Below are 15,524 nucleotides of genomic sequence, written 5' to 3' on the forward strand. Positions count from 1 at the left end.
CCACTGCGGACGGAGTGGCCTCGTTTTCGTTCATTTTATAATGCACACTAGGTATATGCGTATGCGCAGGTTTTTATTACCTTGGTAGTATGCATTTACACGTTTTGATTAATTTACACAAACTAGCTTTTGCTGTAAGTCTACTATCAAAGTCAGGTTTAAGTTATTATTAAGTATGTTATATAAAAAAAAATTATTTACATATAAAAATATTTTTCCCTCCCTTTTAAACGTATGCCCTAGAACTGGTATATGACCAGACTGCTGAAACAGCGCTGCAAGGTTTGTAGTATTAAGGCTTTTTGCAAAAGGAAAATACTATTTATTCTTGATTGTATGAGGACGCAAGCGCAACCAGACGTGTGATTGGTCCTCCCATTCTGGGACCAATTCACCCAGTTCCCCGAGACCCCATTTTTAGGGTGTGGTTTAACTGATATTACCCTAAATTGGCAGCGACTCATTTAGTCTACCTGTACCTTTGTACAACCTTAATAATTGCCATACATTTATTGTCTTTAACATCCTCAGTTAACATATCTGACATTTGGTCTCTCTTCTGACTGCAGCATATACGGGGTTAATAAATAACACTTTATTTCCCGTTGTTTCAGGGAACAAACAAAAGAACAGACAGGCAAATGGTACTTTTGGCGACGAAGGCGGATCGTCGTGGCGCTGCTGGCATTCTTCGGCTTCTTCAATGTGTATGCCCTGAGGGTCAACCTCTCAGTCGCCGTGGTCGCCATGACAGAGCCTCTGAAAACCACGCTTGAAAACGGAACAGTTGTATATGTGAGTAGGTATACACTAGTCAAAGATCAATATTGTTGGCTTTTTCAATGTCTATGCCCTGAGGCATAGTTATAGAAAAAATCTCACAGAGCCTCTGGTAGCCAAACTTGACAACGGAACATTTACGTAAGTATACAAGTACCTAGTCAAAAATCATGTATGAATGAATGATTTATTAATAAACTTGCACGTATATAAAAATAATTTACCAGTTGACACCACACTAGGCTGCAAGCCTGTCCTGTGGCAGCCAAAAACAGATTAACAATGTTGATTTAAAAAGCCAATGACAATAAGGCTTATTACACATAATCATATTAAACTATACATATTTATGTACTGCAAAAATTAAATGAGAAGATAGGGATAGACAAAGTACAAACCTCACTTCAAAGTCGTCAAGTTCATTGATTTCTTCAACATGTCTACCTTGAGGGTCAACTTCTCGAACCGATACAGAGCCTCTAAAAACCATGCTGGAACAGTATGGAAGTGCTTAAAAGTCCAAGCTCGATGCCCCTTTTAGCACCAAAAAAGTGACGGAGTGTGGCCGAGACAGGGACAAAGACTGGTTGAACCAGCTGCTGGTCAGGTTTGGCTTACGTGAAAGTGATGGATGCGGCTGGCACTGGACCGTAGGATTAACGCGAAAAGAGGGAGGTAGGAGGAAGCTATACCCAGCACTGAGTTGATGTAGGCTGGAATGATGCACATAAATTGTTTTATGAATTTCAAGTATCCTAAATGGAAATCTAGATTTTTCAATCATAAACCATTTGGAATTATTGGAAAAGGCATCAAACCGTAAACTATAAAATTGTCCAACCATATCGCACGTCGGACCCGGTGTAAGAACAATAAATTTTTATTAATATCAAACTTCGTAATGCACCAAGCTTGCTACGGAACAATAAAACTTATGTCTTGGGATTAACTTCTACTCTTGAACGATTTACAATATCCAAAGCAAACTGACCAAGTGTGTCACATTTGATTTTATGTCACATGTAATAGAGTCGAAATTTAAACGGTCTCAGTTTAATAGGGTTGTGAAATCCAGATTCGAGAGGTTATAAAAATGTGATCCGGTATAATCGTGTGAGTGTACTAGGGACGTATGTCAACTTATTTATGGATGTTGCCCCTATTTTATTACGGAGCATAGAGTGAAAAAGTGTGTACCAATGAGCTTTTCACAGGCTTAAATTGGGAATTAGGTCAAGCTTGGTGCAATACATTTTTAGCTTAGAAATAATATATTTTCTACATGACAAATTAGTAATAACATGTGAAGCTGTATTATGTACTCAGCTGGCAATAATGAAAATAAAATAGATTGAAACGGAAATATAGAAACAATTTTACACTCTTGATATTTGAAAAAAAAAAACGAAAGCAGATATTGGTCGAATCAATCACTACTCACATCGTTACATGGCGACCCTGCCAGTCTGCGCTGCGATACGCCGGTGGCCAGAAATAAATAATTTAAAATTCTATCGAGAGCGAGACGGACCAGAGAATTTAAAACAATGTAATGATTACTAGGTATCTAAATAAAATTATAGACATAAGATTGGAGATTATATTACTTTACTATGCCCTGTAAATATAACACAATTAATAGGAGTAGTTAGTGTAATAATACTCGCTGGCTTTAAATTTTAATCACTACCAAAGTTTAAAGTCACGTCGGCATACTGTAACTATTTCAATTATGAAACTGAATATATGAATAAAGTTAGCAAGTTCGATAATGCAGGAATTTTCAATATATATATGTAGCTTCCTGAAGAAATATAAACATAATACGTATTATATACGTATATACGTTATATACGTATAACTTATTTTGAACTAGCGGTTTACCCACCGCTTAAATTCCCGCGGGAACAGCGGTTTTTTCTTTAAAATGTGATTGGGATAGTCGAATTAAAATGTCCATAGCGCATTTAAAATACACACAGCGCCATCTAGTGTTTTTACAGCCAAGTTTTTTTATTAGCATTTAGCGCCGCCTTACAGTATACACAGCGCCATCTAGTGTCCACACGCTGTTAGCTATACCTTTGTAAACAGTCTTTTGGACAACTTCAATATAACGAAATCAGTGTTACCATTATTACATTAGATTTTAAAAAATTTGATTTATTTCAAAACACGTTTTTTTTTTCAGGTTCCAGAATTCGACTGGAGCTCCCGGACTAAAGGCCTGGTCCTCAGTTCTTTCTTCTACGGGTACATAGTGACTCAGCTTCCGGGAGGATGGCTCGCGGCTAAAATAGGAGGTAACAGGTTTGTTCCGTTCTGTAACACTGATTAACCGTATTTCATTTGGTCTAAGGTTTTAAGTTAAGTTTCACGTCTTACATGGTCCGCACACATTTAGCCAAGAATAAGTTATCTTATATATATGATATTATAAAGTAATTGTCGTTTTTCGTCGATTTTTGTTTCTTACTTCATATTTAACAACATATATAAAATCGAAATCATTTCTTAAATGTTGTGCTGTCTCACATTGTCACTGTACACTATATACTGTACTGTACATACTTCTTCAGGTCGTCGTTGCTGTTGAACAAAAACGAGAAAATTACTTTTCCAATTTGGTTGCCGAGCGAAATGTCCTTGTCATTCTGTCATTTTTTTAATGCGTCTGTAAAAGTGTAACGTGTCTGTGTATCTTTGTATCTGTCTGTGGCATCGTAGCACCCAAACAGATGAACCGATTTTCGTTTATAGTTTTTTTTTTTGTGTCATAGATAATTTTATCCCGAGTGTTCTTAGCTACGTTTCATGAAAATCGGTTCGGCCCTTTCAAAAGTTGTAGCGAAATGAATATTGAAAATCGGGTCTTTTAATTTGTCTAAAAAATAAACTTGTTGTCAACTTGAGTTTGTGTTACATAAGTACATTATATACTTACCTTCACCTTCACTCGAATCGACGAAGCCGCGAGCAGAAGCTAGTCTGAAATAAGATTAGCACCTTGTACTAATTTTCCTAACACGTAATTACTTAACTGTTCCTTTTTTTTTCTATGTGTAAATAAATATAAGAAATCACCCTTATTACCATTCCATATTCTATTAAGGGTAACTTGATGTGCACTTGACTGTACGAGAAAACGACAAGGGATGCATAGATGTTTTTGTTTCCAGGGTGTTTGCCATAGGTATCGGCGCGACGTCGTTGCTGACGCTCCTGACGCCACCTCTAGCGTACACCAGCACTGGCCTACTTATTGCTGTCAGGGTCGTGGAAGGACTGTTCGAGGTATTAAAAAATAATTAAATGTAAACTAATTGTACGCCGCGAAATTAGACCTCGCGAACACAATATTGTTTTACAAAATTGTGAATATTACAAAAACGGCTTAACCGATTTTGTTGCCCCCACGAACTTAAAAATTATATTGGCAGATCCTACATATCTTTTAAATTTCATCAAAATTGATTCGAAAGTTATCGCGTTACAATCATACATATATGCAAAAAATATATTTTTGTCCAAGACGAATAGTAGATCTCGCTCACTTCGCTCGCTCGGTCAATTAAACAATTAATTAAATTGGTAATACCGTCATCATAGAAAATTACCCTATGTACCTATATATTTCTGGTTATATTATACCCGTGTACCAAATTTCATAACAATCCGTCCAGTAGATTTTGCTTAAAAAGGTAACAAACAAACAAACATACATACACACATACCTTTAGCATTTATAATACTAGTTGTTCACCGCGAATTTATGTTGACATTATTATGATAAGCATGACCAGATGGTTAACACAGGATCGGCCCCCGACGAGGGGGTCTCCTGAACGGTTTACTGTACGGATATGATTTTTTTTTTGTCACGCCTTGTGATTTTTTTTTGTCACAAGATCTGACTACAATAACACGTGTCATTTTTATAAAATGCTTTTTTTTTTCAGGGTGTGACGTATCCCTGTATCCACGCAGTGTGGTCGCGCTGGGCGCCGAGCGAGGAACGAGCTAGACTCGCGACTTTTGCCTTCAGTGGCAGCTATGTTGGCACGGTCGTGTCTATGCCCGTCAGTTCTCTGTTAGCTAATTACACGGGATGGCCCGGCATATTTTATGTTTTTGGTGAGTTTCTTTCTCGTATACGTATGTATTTTTGGTGTTTAAGTCCCAAAAGTTGTAGCGAAATGAATATTGAAAGTCGGGGGTTTTTTAATTTGTCTAACAAATAAACTTGTTACAATTACTTTGATAGAAAGAACAAAAATGTTATTCCTTCATTTCTAGAAATATACGTATGAGGTCAAAGATTAATCTTTTAATCGATCATGCATTTTTGTCTATTTTTTACATATACAGGGTTACTGGTATCTAACGCATAACCTTCCAAAGGCGCATAAGGTTCATAGAGACTTAACATCTTTTGTTATACGTATTTTTTGTCTAAACGTAATAAATACAAAAATTTCCTTCTTTTAGTTTGAATGTCGTTTCTATAAAACTCTATATTCGATTCCGCTACATAAAGCTACTGTACTGTCTCGTGTTGCTTGGCTATTACATAGAGTCAAGATGTGTAGATTCGCAAATTGGATTGTATTTTTTTATATGAAAAAAAAACTACCGAATCACGAAAACTCGTAGAATAAAAGTTGTTTGTTTTGATGTACCCAAGTAGTCTTTAGGAGTTTTTGCGTTTGATACCAGTATGTATTTACATAATATTATAACCTGTACGTTGTAAATGTTTAGACGTAACTTCATTTTTGTCCTCAGGTATAATGGGCCTGGTCTGGACAACATTGTGGTGGCTGGTGGTAAAGGAATCACCGGAAAAAGACCCTCATATAACTCCAGCCGAACTGAAGTATATACAGGTACAATCAAAACTGTGTTTTTCTTTTATAAATCACACAGATTGAGCTAGCCCCAAAGTAAGTTAGAAACTTGTGTTATGGGATACTAAATCAACGATACTATATTCTATAACATACAAAATATATAGATAAACATCCAAGACCCAGATCAATCTGAAAAAGATCATTTCCCATGTTGACCTGACCGAGGATCGAACCCGGAACCTCCAGTGTAGCAGTCCGGCTTGATGACCATTAGGCCACGGAGGTCTTCAAAAATACATAAAAACATTTACATAAAATTCACAATCAACATTATACGTTTGCAATTATGTATTATAAATAATACTTTACAATTGTTACCAATACCAAAAATTGTCGTGTTACTATATAATTAATATAAAAAAATATATTTTTTCCTTCTTCATAGCTGACCTATTCCTCATGGCTGACGGTCGTGGTCACACGCAACTATTATATAATGAAACACACACAACTATTTTGGCACTTTTGCCTTCTTTATTGGAAGCGGTGGTGGTGTAATGTTTAAGACGCCGCCTGTTGATCGAATGGTCCCAGGTTGGAATCCTACTCGTGCCACGTTAGTTTGCATATCAATCTATCTCATGTATAGTCGTTCTCACAGACGAATACTTGTTTCCTGTAAAATCAAAATCAAAGTCAAATCATTTATTCAGAAATTAGGCCTTCACAGGCACTTTTTCACGTCATATTCTAAATTAAATGATGTTTACCAAAGCTACAAACTACTAGCATTTCTAAACGACCACTGCTGAGAAGAAATGCCGAAAGAAACTCATTGAAACAGTGTTGGTCCCTATTATGCCAGAAGGGCTTACCATTTTTTAAATATAAATTTATGTATAATTTTTTATCAGTAATATGACATGTGTGAAGGAAAACATCGTGAGGAACCTGCGGATAGTTTTCATATTTTATTGAACGAATGCGTTCATTTAAGGCTCTATCTAGCCAAACACTAGCGCCAAGTTCAAATTTTTGCACGAACATTGCGTTGTTTGTATGAGACCTTTTAATTACCGCAATGAAAAACCAACAATGTATGCCGAATCCTCCAAAACATGGCGAACTGTATCGCGACAATGTGTAGGCATTACGAGTAAACAATAATTATATCACGTAGGATTCCCGCGGCACCCAAGCGGTGGTAGGGTCCCAGATCCGACACCCGTGGCGCGCCATGTTGACGTCAAGTGCGGTGTGGGCCATCGTGTGCGCACACTTCAGCGAGAACTGGGGCTTCTACACGCTGCTCACCTTCCTGCCCACTTTTATGAAAGGTACGTGCTTATTTATATATATATATTTATTAGGACACATCAACGACATAATGTATTTATTTCTTTATTTATTAATTAATTAAAGTCACTCACTGCACTAACAGTTGGCGTGCAAAAATATACAATATAGGTACATTAATTATTATTATATGAGAAATAATTTATACACGCACACAAAAATCGTCTCAAATTATCATGGTATATATCCACGCAAGGTAGTTGAGCAGTCACGGCGTTGAGAAGCGTGCCTAGTGTTTACATTGATGACAGACGTGCATAACATTCTATATATATATTAACTTGCTATTAATTATTAAATTTGAGAATTCATTTTTAACAAACATTGCTGATTAAAATAATAATAATTAAATTTCAATAAATTACATTGCAATAACTGTTAGCTCCTAAACAGTTATTAGTTAAGGTAGTGTAATGTCGTGTAGAATTCCTGCGCTGAAAGGACCTGTGACTGTAAATCACGACCACATTATTGATGCTCCACCGCCACATTTTAGTGAATACTAAGAAGTTTTCCTGCTTAAAAAGAGATTCCCATAACGACACGATTTATTGTAACTTATTTACGCAATAAATATTTTTATTTTTTTTTAACTGGAAATTACACTTTGTATAATTTCTACATTGTATAATTTGCATCTTATACATTATATAATTTCCACATTATACATTGTATAATTTCCACTTTATACGTTGTATAATTTGCACCTTATACATTATGTAATTTCCATATTATACATTGTATAATTTCCACCTTATACATTGTATACTTTCCACCTTATACATTGTATAATTTTCGCTTTATACATTGTATAATTTCCACCTTATACATTGTATAATTTCCAATTTATACATTGTATAATTTCCACCTTATACATTGTATGATTTCCACTTTATACATTGTATAATTTCCAACTTATACATTGTATAATTTCGAACTTATACATTGTATAATTTCCACCTTATACATTGTATAATTTCGACCTTATACATTGTATAATTTCCACCTTATACATTGTATAATTTCCACTTTATACATTGTATAATTTCCACTTTATACATTGTATAATTTCCATCTTATACATTGTATAATTTCCAATTTATACATTGCATAATTTCCACCTTATACATTGTATGATTTCCACTTTATACATTGTATAATTTCCAACTTATACATTGTATAATTTCGACCTTATACATTGTATAATTTCCACCTTATACATTGTATGATTTCCACTTTATACATTGTATATTTTCCAACTTATACATTGTATAATTTCGACCTTATACATTGTATAATTTCCACCTTATACATTGTATGATTTCCACTTTATACATTGTATATTTTCCAACTTATACATTGTATAATTTCGACCTTATACATTGTATAATTTCCACCTTATACATTGTATGATTTCCACTTTATACATTGTATATTTTCCAACTTATACATTGTATAATTTCGACCTTATACATTGTATAATTTCCACCTTATACATTGTATGATTTCCACTTTATACATTGTATATTTTCCAACTTATACATTGTATAATTTCGACCTTATACATTGTATAATTTCCACCTTATACATTGTATGATTTCCACTTTATACATTGTATATTTTCCAACTTATACATTGTATAATTTCGACCTTATACATTGTATAATTTTCACCTTATACATTGTATGATTTCCACTTTATACATTGTATATTTTCCAACTTATACATTGTATAATTTCGACCTTATACATTGTATAATTTCCACCTTATACATTGTATGATTTCCACTTTATACATTGTATATTTTCCAACTTATACATTGTATAATTTCGACCTTATACATTGTATAATTTCCACCTTATACATTGTATGATTTCCACTTTATACATTGTATATTTTCCAACTTATACATTGTATAATTTCGACCTTATACATTGTATAATTTCCACCTTATACATTGTATGATTTCCACTTTATACATTGTATAATTTCCAACTTATACATTGTATAATTTCGACCTTATACATTGTATAATTTCCACCTTATACATTGTATGATTTCCACTTTATACATTGTATATTTTCCAACTTATACATTGTATAATTTCGACCTTATACATTGTATAATTTCCACCTTATACATTGTATGATTTCCACTTTATACATTGTATATTTTCCAACTTATACATTGTATAATTTCGACCTTATACATTGTATAATTTCCACCTTATACATTGTATGATTTCCACTTTATACATTGTATATTTTCCAACTTATACATTGTATAATTTCGACCTTATACATTGTATAATTTCCACCTTATACATTGTATGATTTCCACTTTATACATTGTATATTTTCCAACTTATACATTGTATAATTTCGACCTTATACATTGTATAATTTCCACCTTATACATTGTATAATTTCCACTTTATACATTGTATAATTTCCACCTTATACATTGTATAATTTCCCTTATACATTATACTTAGTATAATTTGTAGACGTGTTCAAATTCGAGACATCGCAAACGGGCTGGGTGTCGGCGGTGCCGTACGCAGCGCTGGCGAGCGCGCTGCCGCTGGCGGGGCTCGCCGCCGACCGCCTCGTGCGCGCGCGCGCGCTCTCCACCACCAGCGTGCGCAAGCTCTTCAACTGCGGGGCCTTCTTGGCGCAGGTCTGTGTTGCCCACCATGAGGATTAGACAATCTAACTACTGCGGGAAAAAATTGATAAAATCGAAACCTATGTTTGAACGTAAGCCATTTATCTATATTTGCAAAATTTTATCAAAATCGGTTCAGTGGTTCGACTGTGACAGATAAGGCTTTCGCATTTATAATATTTGCATGAATTAAATTTATTGAACTTCGTACAAATTATCGCATAACGTCAACATTACGTGATTCGAAATATTTTATTTTTTTTTATTGGCAATAAATTGAAATTTGCAGCCAAAAGTCCAAATGACAGTTTTGACAGGTGTCAATAAAAATGCAACGTCCATTTCACGACCTACGTGGGCTAATGGTCATCATGCCGGACTGCTACACTGGAGGTTCCGGGTTCGATCCCCGGTCAGGTCAACATGGAAAATCAACTATTTCAGATTGACCTGGGTCTTCTATGTTTGTCTATATTGTGTGTATGTTATAAAACACAGTGTCGTTGAGTTTGTATCCCATAAGACAAATATCTCGAACTTACTTTGGGGCCAACTCAATTTGTGTGATTTGTCCGTAAATATTTATTATTATTTATGAATTGCAGACTATATTTATGGTGGCTGCAGGATACTCCACAACAATAGTTAGTTGTGTAGTGTGCCTCACTATAGCTGTTGGTTTGGGAGGGTTCGCCTGGTCTGGATTCAGGTAATATACTTAAATGTATCTTTATTAAAAATAACTCCCCCTCTTGCATCTATCTGTCTGTGTGAACGCGATAAGCTCAAAAACTACCAGACGGATTTTTGTGAGGTTCTCACCAATAAATAGTGTAATGAGGAAGGTTTAAGTATATTATGATTTTAATTTGTTATTCTGGCAATAATTAATTGTGTAAAATAAGCATTTATAATAACTATACATAGGTATAAACAAATTTTAAACTAAGCAAATTTAAACTAGTTTCACTCTAGTTTTAATATATTATTACTTTAGGAATAGTTACTGTACATACTATATCTAGTACTAGATGTTGCCCGGGGCTTCGCTCCCGTGGGAATTTTGAGATAAAATATAGCCTATAGCAATATTGGATAATGTACCTTCCTAATGGTGAAAGAATTTTTGAAATCGATTCGGCATTTTCGGCGATTACCCGCCTCCAACATACAAACTCACAAACGGTTACCTCTTTATAATAATAGTATAGATTAGATAATGTGCTTTGTGATTCTATATGTGTTAGTCCAAATCAAAAGCGACCTTATCGCGGCTAGCATTAAGGTCTATAATGCCGTTGTTTTGTATTGGAACAACGGCATTATATATCTAAGTGCTAGCCGCCATAAGGTCCCTTTTTGTTTGGACGAACACTTATTAGGACGATTAATAATAGTAGTATTGTAATGTCCAGTGTAAACCACCTGGACATAGCGCCGCCGCACGCTAGCGTGTTGATGGGTCTGTCCAACACTGTGGCCACTCTACCCGGCATAATCAGTCCGCCGCTGGCTGGAGCCATCGTCACTAACAAGGTATGAAGCTTAGTAGGCTTGATAACATTTTTTTTTGTTTTGATGACTATTCCAAGGAACTTATATTATTAGGAACACCAGATCATTAGAAACACCAGTGAAAAAATGACTGTGATAATGACAATACTTTCAAAGATGTGACAGAAATACCATACACACAATGACGCGAATAAGTGACGTCACAACGTGCTGAAGTTCGCGGAGAAAGATATGTTTGTTCGACAGCTGCATTAAATAATACGTTAATAGTGATGACTTCTTGAATGATTTCATAAAAGATGTTACAAAATTTTAGCTTCTTATGATTTGACAAACTCGACCGAGTTTGTTGCTATAATTCATACTTTTTGAAATTGGGACTTTCCAACCAAGATTAAAACTTCGTAAATGATCCAGCTGCACTGTTACAGTCTATGAATTATCATAATGAGCCTAAATATATATATTTTACCTAGATTATATATATTTTTTTTACAATTCTCTGACCCTTTTAACTACCCTATTGTGTCCTAACAAATTAATATAAATCACTTACCACGATGGAAATGTACAAATATGTCACGTTACTAACGTCCTGTCTCTTTCCTATATCAAGTATAAAAAGAGAGGACGTGTGGACGCAATGACGTGCTGTTTATGCTGCGTGGTTTATGTTTCGTGGTAACCCCCCAGAATTTTGCAGGTCACACATATTTAGCAGCAATCTACGATAATACTATAATAGAATGTAATATTATATCATACTTGTTGCATTTCTTGTGCCAATTAGAGATTGTGATAAAAAGGGAATCGAAATTTAATATGAAATTTAGTTAAAGCTAGTCAAAACTAGGCGTTTCTCAACAAATATCTATAAATAGCTTTGTTACAAAACGGAGATTCGTATGGACTGTAATATTCGATTATAATAAAGTTACATAAATGAAATATAACTTTGCTTTTTGCAGACGGCTGAAGAATGGCGCATCGTGTTCTTCATCTCCAGCGCCATCTATCTGGTGGGAGCGATAGTCTATGGTATATTCGCGTCCGCTGAGAAACAAAACTGGGTCATTGAACCCGACTCCGACGCTAGTTTCGACACAGATGGCGCCTCTGTCACTACGATTAGAGGTTATGATAATAAAGCTTTGGACCATTCGGAGATGTAAAAAAATTACATAATGGCGTATAATGAATGATTTGTATTGAAGCCTTTTAATACCGCATTAAGTGACAGGCTTCGTTCTACAGTGGCGCCAACTGGTGATGAAACGAGAATTTATTATATTTATTCTAGATTTTTGTATAGCTTTACTTATCAGTTTTATCCGGCCTGCTATACTTTTCAAATTTTACTTTCGTGTGTTGTTTTTTTTCCAAAAATCATTTTTCAAAGGATTTTAAACAATTTAATCTGTTTTTTTTACAAAATATTCAAATGTATGATCGCAAATCACAAAATTATGCTCAAATGTTTGAGAGAAATATATTTTTAGATGCTATACTTTTCTCCTATTAGAAAAAAATACCCTTTATTTTTAGTAAATTTCATACGGATCTGTTATGTTAAGATGATTGTTTAAGCTAACATTTATTTTTAAATAATTTATAATATAGATATACGACATATATTTTTCTTTTGTTTATGTGCGAAAGAGATAAAGAATCATGTTATTGCTCATCTTTGTAAAATCAAAATCAAATCATTCAGAAATTAGGCCTTCACAGGCACTTTTTCACGTCATATTCGTCATATAAAGCTACAAACTAACCTCTTTATATAAACAAATTGAAATTACTATTATTCGTTTATGCACTGCGTCAAGCTAATTTAAACTTTATTCTATTTAGGAATATAAAGAGCTCTTACATAAATAAAAATTGAAACAAATATGTAATTTTCTGTATTTGTAAATGTATGTATAAGTTCCTAGATTTAGATTGTAAGTTATATAAAATAGTAAATTATCTAATGTATGTGTAAATTTTGCATTAATTATATTGAACCTTTGCCTATTGTGATAAGTGTCTGTATATTTTGTGTATTGGATGCGATATTTACCGTTATGTATTCTATCTCCGTTATTCATAAAACAGTTGAAGTATACCTTAAGCTAAAGTATGTTTTGTCACTGTCGCACTTTATAATATTTGATATAGACAGAAAGAGACAATACATACTTTTAACTTAAAGTACGCTTCAATTTTTTTATGAATAACAGGGTAGGTATATATGTATGTAGGTATAATTGTACTGGATTGTAAATCGTCTACACTTTTTACGTACCTGTTTTAATCTCTTCCTTAAAATTTAAGTAATTGTTTTTTTTTTGTGTATTTCCACCATAGATTTCTATCATTAACATATATTTAATGCAGTCACTTAATTATGACCCAAACAGATTTTCAACAGTGACGCTAGCACGATTATTTGCGTAAAGACAATATACAAAATTTATAAAATAAAAATAAATAAAATAATTTTCAATATTTATAGGAACTAACACCCATGAATTGATATATCATAAATTATATAGAAAATTATTAATATATTTATACTCGGCAGTACATATTACTATATTTATACTCAACACTTACTACTAAATTTTCAGCCAGTGTCAAAGAATGTTAAGAATATACATCACATTTACAAATCACCATCACACAGTCAATAATAATAAGATAAGCCACGACATGGTTAATCAAATATATAGTGTTTAAACGTAAATATATTATTGTAACAGGGAATATTTGCTAGTGATATGACAAAAATATCAGTCGCTATTTTGTACAAGTGATTTTTATTTTATGATAAATATAAGCTTGATTGATTTTGCAATTCTGTTTATTTCTTTATAGACCAAGAGTTCAGAGCGAGACCTGTGTAATGTAAAAATACATATTGTATAGTATACATTATATACTAGCTTTTTCCTGCGGTTTCTCCCGCATGATTTCTCACGGAAGCAGTTATTTTTCCGGGATGAAAGATACCCTATGTCCTTCTCCGTACATAAAACTATATGTTTGCAAAATTAAAAAAAAAATTGGTTAAAACAAACTTGCTTTCGGGTTTTAATATTAGTTATGGATGTTCTCATAGTATAAAAGGCAAGCAATTCAGACCAAAACTTCCTATTTGCAGATTATTTTTCCCTGCCTTCGAGAGAATCAGAGTAAAATACTTTAACACTATAACAAAAAATCTGGCTTTCGCACTAGATCTAACACCTTACCTAATTTTGTCATACATCGCAACAGCAGCTCATAATCCCAAGCTAAATTAAGATTTAAGTTAATTTAGCTTGGAATTATGAGCAGCTGTTATGACGGACAATTTTACATTGTCAGAGAATATGATTCTTACTGACCACTGTAAATCCTCCCAAACTGTCGTATGACGCGACTAAGGGACGAAATAGCTGATAAAAGTTTGGCAAACTGTTCGACGACAGTGTGGAGCCGGCATAAAAGTAAGTATTATATTAAACACTATTGCACCAGTAAACAGGATAGGTACGTGATACAATTTTGAACAAGAATTCTTTAGAAAAGTTGTATTCTTGGCTATGTGCCGTCAAATCTAAGAATACAACTGGGAACACGATATATGAGAGACGAAGGCATATCGAGTTTTCCTGCGTAACAAGAAATTCGTGCTTCTATGGTAAAAAAAACTACGCCCAAATCTAGATTTTAGCTTATACTTCTATTTAACTGTAGTTTAAAGTAATTTGTTGTACTGCATGGATAAATGTTAAATTATTGGAAGTAATAATTTGTGACTAAAATATTTAGACCGCCATCTTGTAGCGGTTTTGTAAACTAAGATAGAACCTTGTCTCAATTATAATAAATAGTAAAAACTTAATCTTTTAATTACAAAACTTTCTTTAATTACTTAGTTTATAAAATTTTTGAATATATTATATTTACTTCTATACCTAGGTAGGTATTAACATATATATTTGTTCACCTACAAGACTTACAACGCAACGGATTGAAGAAAGTTCTATTGTGGTTGAATGAATGTTTTTAAACGCGAATAAAAAAATAAAAAAATAATAATAAAAAAAATCAAATTTATTTAAAATATTCACTAAATGATATTTTTATTTTAATTCCAATAATATTTATTAATTTTGTTTTGGGATTTTGTTCATTCCCGAAAACGCTCTTTTATTTAAAATTTCATAAATATCAAGAAATATATCAATATTCTACATATAATATAAATTATTTTATTATTTATTCACAAAAATGCAGACTTATTTTCAAATTTCTATCAATATTTTGAATAAATAGTACGAAAAATGTTGTGGAAAACGCCGCGAATTTGAAATCTGTGACGTC

General features: G+C 33.4%; 1 protein-coding gene across 3 annotated transcripts in view; it reads left to right on the forward strand.

The window, feature by feature from the left end:
• Positions 1–14,010, forward strand: part of MFS9 (Major Facilitator Superfamily Transporter 9) — a 29,613-nt gene extending 15,603 nt beyond the window's left edge. For all 3 annotated transcript variants that reach the window (XM_064436024.1, XM_053746692.2, XM_053746691.2), the window contains exons 2-11: positions 615–795; positions 2,972–3,090; positions 3,960–4,074; positions 4,740–4,914; positions 5,566–5,666; positions 6,811–6,967; positions 9,493–9,665; positions 10,259–10,362; positions 11,069–11,189; positions 12,137–14,010. In XM_064436024.1, coding sequence (XP_064292094.1) covers positions 748–795; positions 2,972–3,090; positions 3,960–4,074; positions 4,740–4,914; positions 5,566–5,666; positions 6,811–6,967; positions 9,493–9,665; positions 10,259–10,362; positions 11,069–11,189; positions 12,137–12,340 — 1,317 coding nt within the window. In that variant the 5' untranslated portion in view covers positions 615–747 and the 3' untranslated portion in view covers positions 12,341–14,010. The remainder of the gene's footprint in view (positions 1–614; positions 796–2,971; positions 3,091–3,959; positions 4,075–4,739; positions 4,915–5,565; positions 5,667–6,810; positions 6,968–9,492; positions 9,666–10,258; positions 10,363–11,068; positions 11,190–12,136) is intronic.
• The last annotated feature ends 1,514 nt before the right edge of the window (positions 14,011–15,524 follow it).

Source organism: Plodia interpunctella, chromosome 6 (genome assembly GCF_027563975.2).
Source record: "Plodia interpunctella isolate USDA-ARS_2022_Savannah chromosome 6, ilPloInte3.2, whole genome shotgun sequence".
In the NCBI taxonomy this organism is placed as follows: Eukaryota; Metazoa; Arthropoda; class Insecta; order Lepidoptera; family Pyralidae; genus Plodia; species Plodia interpunctella.